The sequence below is a fragment of the Hemitrygon akajei genome, chromosome 5, assembly GCF_048418815.1.
Source record: "Hemitrygon akajei chromosome 5, sHemAka1.3, whole genome shotgun sequence".
Lineage (NCBI taxonomy): Eukaryota > Metazoa > Chordata > Chondrichthyes > Myliobatiformes > Dasyatidae > Hemitrygon > Hemitrygon akajei.
The window spans coordinates 149,569,059-149,578,945 of record NC_133128.1 but is presented as its reverse complement, the minus strand read 5'-3'; the positions used below and the strand labels follow the sequence as shown (position 1 = coordinate 149,578,945).

Below are 9,887 nucleotides of genomic sequence, written 5' to 3'. Positions count from 1 at the left end.
AGTTAAATTTCCTAAGAAGTTTCAACAGTTTCCAATCATTCCACATCAATTTTGACTCAACTTCCATCCTTCACAATCCAGTCCCACACAGAATCATAGATCTGTTTAAACTAGCCAGCTGATTCCAGTCCATTTTATTTTGTTGGTTATGCTGGTCTCAACTTTGGCAGAATTCATCATGCTTTGTAAAAGTCCTGTTATTTGTGCCTTTTAACTTCACATCTCTATTTACGTTGTTCCTACTTTTGAAAGGCCATTTCAAAAAACCATCAGAATCATGGAAATCATAAAGATAGATACTGTACTTGAATTCAATAACTTCACTGGAAATTAATTCAAAAATGGAACATAATGCCTCTCAATAGATACAATAACATGAAGCAAAAAACAACTTTCTATTAAGTTTATATTTTTCAGCCTCCTAAGAATCATCATAATGTTATCTGTAAACTGGAACCAACTGTTGTAAAACAATTTATTGTGGTAATCAGATTATGACTACAGTATTGTTCTGTTGTGTTTCCAGTGGAATCAGGGTAAAAGAATCGAATGAGCTAATAGTGTCATCAAAGGTATTTTATTACCTCGGTAAATATTTCAACAAGATAAAATCAGATTTTCAAGAGCAACTTTTAGAAGTCTCTCATGCGCCTGAAGGACCCGATCATTGAGTTGTAGCCACCCCAGTCACTGTATCTCCTGTATTCCCCGGGTCTCAGGAAGTACTGTCGGCCTCTGTAGTTGGGTTGTTCATAGAAGATCCAGTAACCGTCCATCACCTGACAGGAGTGGATGTCACGGTAACGGAAACGATCGTAGACAGAGGGACAATTGTCCATGAATTCCATCATCTGTCCTCCAAAGTCAGGCCTCTCGTAAATCCTCATCCTGTAGTTTCCACCTCGGTACTGGAATAGGAAACACAGAATTTCAGAAATGATGTTTTGTAGAGTATTCACCTATTATACACGATGTCTGAACACTAATTCACAGACTGGACATTGATGTCAATGGGAAATAAAGTCAAATGCAATTTGATCATTTCACTAACTATCTGCCTCAACGATGTCTCCAACTGACATTGTTACTGGTTCAAACATGTTGAAGAAAAACACAGGAGAAAATATGAGAAATTCTGCCTTTAAAACTTAGAACATAAAACAGTACAGCACAGCAACGGGCTCTTTGGACCACAATGATCTGTTGAACCAATTAAATTAGTAATTTTAAATTTATGTGGTCATTTAAATTAAATGAAGAACTAAACTATCGCTTCTGCTTAAATAATGTCCATTTCCTTCTAGTTCCCTCACATTCGTGTGCCTAACTAAACATCTTGCAGAAGTTCCCATCTGTCTCCTTCTAATAACACCAACGGCACTCACAACTCTCTGTAAGAAACATGCCTTTCACATCACCTTTGAACTTTCACCCTCTCACCTTAACTGCATGTCCTCTGGTTTTGTATCTATTAACTGTGGGAAAAAGATACTGTGTCTACTCCATTGATAACTCTCATAATCTTAGAAACCTCTCTCAAATCTCTCCCTCAGCGTTAGCTGCTCCAGAGAAAACAACACAAGGTTATCCCCCTCGTTATTTCACATGCCTTCTATTTCTGGCAGCATTCCAACAAGCCTCCTCTGAACCCTCTCCAAAGCCTCAACGTCCTTCCTATCATGCTGTGACCAAAACCGTTGCAAAACTCCAGAGAGCTAGAAAAAATCTGAAGATGTTGGTCAAAGTCGCAGCAATCTCATCTCTTGTCTCTCTCAATTTAATGCTCTTTTTGAGAACCAACACTCTCTCCTCCTTTGCATAGAAATGTCCTTGCATATTAATACACTTGGGCATATTAGATACCCAGTCAGCACTTGTGACGCAAATTCTCCATCAGCAAAGCCAAACTGCAAAAGGTCAAATTCCCTGAAAAAGAAATTGCTACTCACATATGGGTAACTGCGACATGACCTGATTGTGTCATTGAATCCCATCCAGCGCTGGTAGTCAGGATACTCTCCCCTGCTCAGGACATACTGGTATCCCATGTAGTTGGGTCTCTCGTACAACACCCACCAGTCACTCTCAACACGGATGGAGTTACAGCGGCTGAAGTAAGGGGAGAGGTCGGCACAGTCGGAGCTGCACTCATAGTGCCGACCCTGGAAGCTCCTGTCCTCGTAGAAGATGATCTGTGGGAAGAAACATATCTGTGTTAATAGTTGCTCAGGTGTTCATGGAGAATTCTCATTTAGTTCATTTACTGAGTAGTCCTTGCCTTTCCCATTTTGAACACAGTGAGTCTGGTAACCAGCTGAATGTTTCACTGCTGAACACAAGTTGGTATTTATATGCAGGGTAGAAAGGCCTCACTAGGCAGTTTCTTGTTGTTCTGATGACACAACATTAAACATCAGCAAAATGGAACAAAATCCTTTTATTTCATTTATTGTAGAAAAACAACAGAAAGACATTTGTTGCATCGTGGATTCTTTCAGTTGTGCTTTGTTATCATTTTAATTGTTGTTTAAACCAAAAGTTTAGGAACATTCACAGCTACATATCACCTAGGTCCATTCACCTTTCTCAAAGTAACGTTCTGAATCACTTTCCCAAACTGCCTACATTGAGGAGACACCATATTAAACTGACAAACATCTTTTGACAATCGATCTGTACAGCTTCTGCTACACCACACTGATCAGCCACCTCTATTCTTTCATCAGCAAATTTAGACAGATGACTCTAACATCTGGCTGAATAATCTGTGCTGCCTTTCTCTTTATAACCCACTTGATCCTCCAAGTAAGAGTTAATATTGCCTTTCGCAGTGGTTCCTTGTAGTTTTCCCACCTCCAGCATTCATTATGTTTGCTCCACTTCTTTTGTTGAACACGTTGAACAGTCAAAGCCTTCCACTCTCCTGTCACTGAAGAACTGTACGCATACACTCAGCATTTCAATTATCTCCACATTCTGGATTTCCTCACCATTCCTGTGCTATCTCATTCCCGTTCATTTTTTTTACTGATGTGAGAAAGGCCAATCAATTAGTAATTGCTTCTGATAAGCTGGTGGACTATAAAAGCAGTCACAGATGAGTGTGTCCCCACAAAATCATTCAGCGCCTTCCCCAACCAAGACCCCTAGATGAGCCATGAGATCCGTAATCTGCGTAGAGCCAGATGAGATGTATTCAGATCTGGCGACCAGCAAGGATGCAAGATGTCCAAGTACGAGCTGCGGAATGCATTTCAGGAACAATGTGGCAATTCTGGGCTAAACTGGACTTAATGATGGATGTTTAAAGCTGTGTGAGGATGTGAATGCTATGACCTCTTTCAAAGTGAAAGTAAGAATCAGAATCAGGTTCAATGTCCACCGGCGTATGTTGTGAAAGTTGTTATCTTTAAAGGATCAGCACAATGAAGTACGCGATAAATAAATATAGGGAAAAATGAAGTATATATACATCTATTAAAAAGTTAATTTAATAGAAATAGTGCAAAAAAAAGTGGTGAGGCCATGTTCCTTCTAACTTGTAATGACCAGTGTGCCCAAAAATCTTGTGCTGTGCAATTCTCTGCCCAGTGACATCAATATGTAAGCATTGAAAAATTTCTTCAATAAAAACAGCATAAACTAGCCAGTTCTAAAATCTGCAGACAAATCATCGCAAATTCCACATTGACAGCAACATCTGTATCAAAAACCGGAAAAGGAAATATATATATGTGTACAATCGTGAAATGTGCTTAATATGCCAACGAGGCGACAACCTTTTGTGCGTAGTTTTATTTCTTTTGTGCTGTAGTAACGAAAGATGTGTGCGCGCACATGCATACAGCTGAGAAGGAACATTGTAGTGAGGCCGTGTTCGTGGGTTCAATGTCTATTTAGGAATTGGATGACGGAGGGGAAGAAAGAGAGGATGTAATTAATTGCTTTAGCTTTACTGATGAAGGAGTGTATAATTATGCCCTAATTCATTAGTCAAGATAAAGCAACTAATTACAATTAGAAATAATAAATAAGCAATAGATACCAAGAACATGAGATGAAGAGAGCTTGAAAGTGAATCCAAAGTTGTCTAAAGCTAGAACTCTTTTCTGATTTGATAACCTATTTTCATCTGATTAACTAAATTAGAGTGCGGGTTTAAAGTTGGACAAAATCATAGTGGACTAAAAGAGTCGTGCTGGAAAATGCCTCAGTATATTTTGATTACAGTGGTTCTTCTTTTTTTGTTGTTAATAGATAGGATGATTGTAGTACACCAATGCCTCATGGAGAAATTCCTGTTGCAGGAATTTCACAAATATTGAATGTAGTTTGTGTATATTAAGAGTATTTCTTAACCATGAGTGTGGGACAGAATCAATGCTTTTTGGTCGTCAATACAACATCATGAAAGATTTCTGCTTTTTCACCAGGAGTTAGAATTAAAGAATCTATTGTTCTTTACACTCTGTCATATCCTTACACCACCCTTTCTGCTCTTCTGTAGTTATCTAAGTGAGTGAAGATTAGTTGCAAGATTAGTTGAAGAGATAATGGGTTCATTGGTCATGATCTTTCAAGAATCACTTGATTCTGGAGGACTAGAGGATTGCAAGTGTCTCTCCACTTCTTAAGAAGGGATGAAGGCAAAATAAAGGAAATTATAGGCTAGTTAGCCTAACCTCAGTGGTTGGAAAAGTGTTGGAGTCTATTATTAAGGATGAGGTTTGGGGGTACTTGGAGACTAATGATAAAAAAAGTCAAAGTCAGTGTGGTTTCTGTAAAGGGAAATCTTGCCTCACAAATCTGCTAGAGTTCTTTGAGGAAGTAACAAGCAGGATGGACAAAGAAGAGGCAGTGGATGTTATTTCAGAAGGCATTTGACAAGGTGCCACGCATGAGGCTGCTTAACAAAATAAAATCCTATGCCATTAAAGGAGAGATACTGGCATGGATAGTGGAATGGCTGACAGGCAGGAGGCAGCGAGTGGGAATAAAGGTGACCTTTTCTGGTTGGCTGCCAGTGGCTAGTAGTGTTCCTCAGGGATCAGTATTGGGACTACTACTTTTCACATTGTTTTCAATGATTTGGATAATGGAATTGATGGCTTTGTGGCAAAGTTTGCGGATGGTACAAAGATAGGTGGAGGGGTAGCTAGTGCTGATGAAGCAATATGATTGCATCAAGATTTAGACAAATTGGAAGATTGGGCAAAAAAGTGGCAGTTGGAATATAGTGTTGGGAAATGTATGATAATGCATTTTAGTAAAAGGAACAATAGTGCAGACTATTATCTAAATGGGGAGAAGGTTCAAATATCAGAGGTGCAGAGGGACTTAGGAATCCTTGTGCAAGACTTCCAGAAGGTTAATTTACAGGTTGAGTCTGTGGTAAAGAAGGCAAATGTAATGTTGGCATTTATTTCAAGGGGAATGGAATATAAAAGCAAGGAGATAATGCTGAGGCTTTATAGGACACTAGTCATGCTGCACTTGGACTATTGTCGACAGTTTTGGAGCCAACATCCCAGAAAGGATGTGTTGTCATTGGAGAGAGTCCAAAGGAGGTTCACGAGGATGATTCCAGGAATGAAGGGGTGACCTTTTAGAACAGAGGTAAGGAGGAATTTCTTTAACCAGAGAGTATTGAATCTGTGGAATACTCTGCCACAGACTGCAATAGAGGCCAAGTAAGTGAGTATATTTCAGGTGGAAGTTGTTAGTTTCCTGATCGGTCAGGGCATCAAAGGATATGGCAAGAAAGCAGGTATATGGGGTTGAGTGGGATCCTGGATCAGCCATGATGGAATGGTGGAGCAGACCTAATGGGCTGAATAGCCTAACTGAGATCCTTTGTCTAATGGTCTTATGGTCTTAAGTGCATGATGTCACAATTATATATTTTTTGTAAACAAGTAATAGGATGATATTTTTATGTATCGTTTTTGATTTTCCTTTTAGATAAAAGATATATGTTAACTTCTGTCAAAACTTCAGGCACTTCAGGATTTTTCAGAAAATTATCTATAAATTCTACATTGCTTTTGTTAGGCTGATCATTTCTCGTATGGACTTTACACTTCCTTTGTATTTCCTTAACTTTTCCCTTATCATTCTTGCTCAGGCTATCCATTTTATATCTATTAGGTGGGCTACTTCTGCTCTTAAGCTTTCATTTTTTAAAATCTCTTCTGCCATTTTGGTATTTTGATTTCATTGCTCAATTTCAGGTTTCTGTTGATGAGTCCTTCTGTTTTGGAGCCATTGCAGTGTACTACTGATAATGCTACACAGTATATTGTGTGTAGTTCTTCAATTGTTGAAAGTTTTCCAAAATATTGTGGTATTAAAATGTTGTTGAGAGTATTAACAATTTTTGCAAAATTTGATGATGTAATTTACTTTGGCATGTAGGGTCCTTTTGTTGGATCAATGCCCACATATTCTGTCAGTGTGGGGTTAAATATGAGAAAAATGTTGTCTGTAAGCTCAGCTTTATCATCCGCACTCTGCAAAAGGTCTACATATGTGTTGTTGCTGTTAATATCGGATTGTGAAGCAGTTGAAACAATTCTATTTTCATCAGCACTTCAATGAATTGCATCTTCATTATTCTCTTGCATAGCATTGTTGTAATTTTTAGGTTGGTTTCTTTGAAGCTCTTGTGCAACTTCATGTCTTATTTGGTTTAACATGTCTATAGGAATTAAGTTATCTTTTACTCTCACTCCAAATTGATTTTCTATTCATTGAGCATTTACTTGCATGACAGGATATTGTGTTATAAACTGTTGATGAAGTTTGTCCTTGTATGCTGTCATGACAGAATCAAGTTCCATTCCTTGATAATATTTATGCATTATGAATGTGTTAACCTCTATTAGTACTTTTTTTCTCAGCTCAAACTGGTAAAAGCTGAGGTACAGGTATGCTCATTTCTTGAATTCTAGGTACTTTCAGATTTTCTAGTGGTGTTTAATATTATGGCTTTCTGAAGATTTATAGAGATATTGCTGTGTAGTCCAGATTGCTTAATTCTATTGTGTCATGCCTTTTGGATGATACCATCTGGGTAATGTATACCCTATTCATGTTCCAAAGTCTTTCAACTTCCTCTTTTAATTCAGCATATTTCTGGTGTTTTGCACTTCTTGATTTCTATAATTTCTGTGCATTTGAAGTGGCTACCTGTATATCTAATAAGTGAGTTACTTTGCTTTTTTATCCTGTATTATTATATCCAGACAGTTATTATGGATTATCCTTTCTAATTTGTGGTTTTCTGTCTCTAAAACTGGATCAGGGTTGTACTTATAGTAAGATTTTTTTCTTAGTTTGTATTTCAAAGCAAGATTTTGATGAATGACGTTTGCCACTTAATTGTGCCTGTGTTAAGTAATCAAACTGAGTTAAATTGCTACATGATCCTGTAATGTGTTGAATGTTTCTGTTTTTTTCTTGACATTTTCTACACTTATCATCTTGAATTTGTTGATCTTTTATTATGCATTTTTGATTTTTTTTTGTGCGTAAAACACCTGGTCCTGTATTGCCACATGGAACTGTTCTGTTTCTGGGAAGAGGATTCCAACTCTGAACCAGGCATTCGATGCTTCCTCGTCGACATTCAGTTGCTCAGATTGTAGAGTTGTCTTCCATGGAGGGTCATACCTTTCCATTGGATGACTTTTTCTTCAATAGCAACAATGTCTTTATTTTTCTGGGGTGTGATCTCATTTAAGGTTAGTGGTGTATACTTATCAGAATTGCATATGCTTGTGTGGATTGCTAAATCCTGTTTTCATTGATGAAAGTATATCTTTAGAAGGTTTATCTGACTGTTGTGTAAATTTTTAATATCTTTGATTCCTCTTCTCACTTCTGTCCTGGCTAGTGTTAATCTAATACATAATGTTTTCTGAAATCTGTGTTATGGTCTGATCCAGAGCCTGCATTCCGGTTCTTGATCCGGTCCCTCCTTTCACCCTTGAGCCCAAGTAGTCACACCTGTGGATCATCGTGGCTTGTTGGGGCTCAAGGAGACACACCTGAAGCCCATCGGCTGGTGGTGTATATAGGGGGCTCTGAGACCGAGTGGAGTTGGGGGGGTTGCCCTGGCTTGGAGTTCCCTTTGTTAAAGATGAGTTCTTTGAGTAAGTCCGGCAGTCACCCTGGACCTAGTTCCCTTCCTATCCCTTGCCTCTGTTGGGCAAGCCTGGCTGGACTGCCGTTGCCTGGTGGGGGACTCTGCTCCTACCTATCCCTCACTGCTGACAGGTTGTGCCCTACTACCTCCCCAGGTGTCCTGTGACCTGCCCAGGTCCCTGTGTTCTTGCCTGGGAGGTCTAGGCCCTGCCCAGGAGTTATGCAGCCTGCCTTGCCTGAACTCTAAGACTCTCCCGGAACCCCAGAATCACCTTGAACATCATGTCCCTCATGCACACCATGGTCACCACATCTTGTCTATCATTTAGTTGTTCCTGTCCTTCCCCTAATACTTCAGTGCCTGCATCCTGCACTTGGGTCCAGCCTCCTGTCCCCATGACAATCTGTCATTTAAGTTCTTAATTTTAGTGTTAATCTAATATATCATGTTTTCTGAAATCTGTCATTTCAGTTCTTATTTTTCTTTATAAATTTTCCAGATTTGTTTTAGAGAAAGATATTATGCCAAAAGAATATGTTAATATGAGTTTAACAAAGGTGTTTATTGCCTTTGTTATAATTTTAATGTTGAGCTCCATTTGGCTGATTTTCTTAAGCCTTGAAGTAAATTTTGTCAAAAGATACTTGTCTGATTCATATTCATCTATTGGTTGTATTTTTTCCTGCTCATCATCGTCATGTGCCATACTCTGCCAAAGCCTCGGTGACCACTTTCTTCCACTGCGATCTGTTGGCAGTCAAACCTCTTGCATCTTTGACAGTGAGGCTGGTCCACTTCTTGATGTTGTCGATTCAGGTTGTCCTCTGTCTGTCTCAGGAGTGGCTTCCTTCTACTCTGCCTTCAAGCACAGTGCGTTCTAGTGTGTCATCAGTTCTTGAGATGTGTCCAAAATAGCGAAGTTTCCTTTGGATAACAGTTTCCGGAAGTATTGGTTTCATGCCAGTCTTTTCTAGGATGAAATTGTTGGATCTCCTTTCAGTGTCGATACCCTGAGGATCCGTCTGTATGTCCACATCTCAAATATTGTCAACTTCTTTTCATCAGCTGCCTTTAGGGTCCATGTTTCACAGCCAGATAGGGCTACTGGCCCGATGAAACACTTGAGGAGGCGTATCTTGGTGTCAGTGCTCACAGATCTATCTTTCCAGATGTTCCAGTGTTTGGTAGTGCTTGTGCATGCCATTGCTAGCCTTCACCTTATTTCCTTGCTGCATACATTTGTGTCATTAAGTTCTGCACCAAGGTATATAAAGAAGGATCCTTGTTCGATCTGGTCATTTCCGATACAGATGTCAGCTTGAATTGCAGTTTTGTTTATCACTATAACTTCGGTCTTCTTGCTTTTTAAATCTTTTTTTGTATCCTGCTGCTCTGTTTTATATTCTACTAGCTCTATTGCACTTTATGTTTAATGTTCTGCATTTATCCTGTCCAAAGTTCATGTTTTTATCTTTCAAAACTAGTTCTACTATTTGAATTAATTCCTTTAGCTTTACTGATGAAGCAGCATATAATTTCAAATCGCCCATGTTAAGGTACAGCTCGTTTAATTGTTTCTGATTTGATACCCAATTTTTGTACCATTTAGTAAATTAGAGTGGGGGATGTTAAAGCTAGACAGAACCATAGTAGATTCAGAATTGACTTGAAAAATGCTTCAGTTTATCTTGATAACGGTGGTTGTTCTTTTTTGGTTGTAAATAGGATGATTTTAGTACAT

At 38.8% G+C, this 9,887-nt stretch overlaps 1 protein-coding gene across 1 annotated transcript; it reads right to left on the bottom strand.

The window, feature by feature from the left end:
• Window positions 1-561: 561 nt before the first annotated feature.
• On the bottom strand, window positions 562-9,350 carry LOC140727252 (gamma-crystallin S-1-like). Its single transcript, XM_073044514.1, has 3 exons — window positions 9,156-9,350; window positions 1,950-2,192; window positions 562-908 (listed from the first exon to the last, which is right to left on the bottom strand). The coding sequence occupies exons 1-3, from the start codon at window positions 9,348-9,350 to the stop codon at window positions 633-635; spliced, it is 714 nt and encodes a 237-aa protein (XP_072900615.1). The 3' UTR covers window positions 562-632.
• Between the last annotated feature and the right edge of the window lie 537 nt (window positions 9,351-9,887).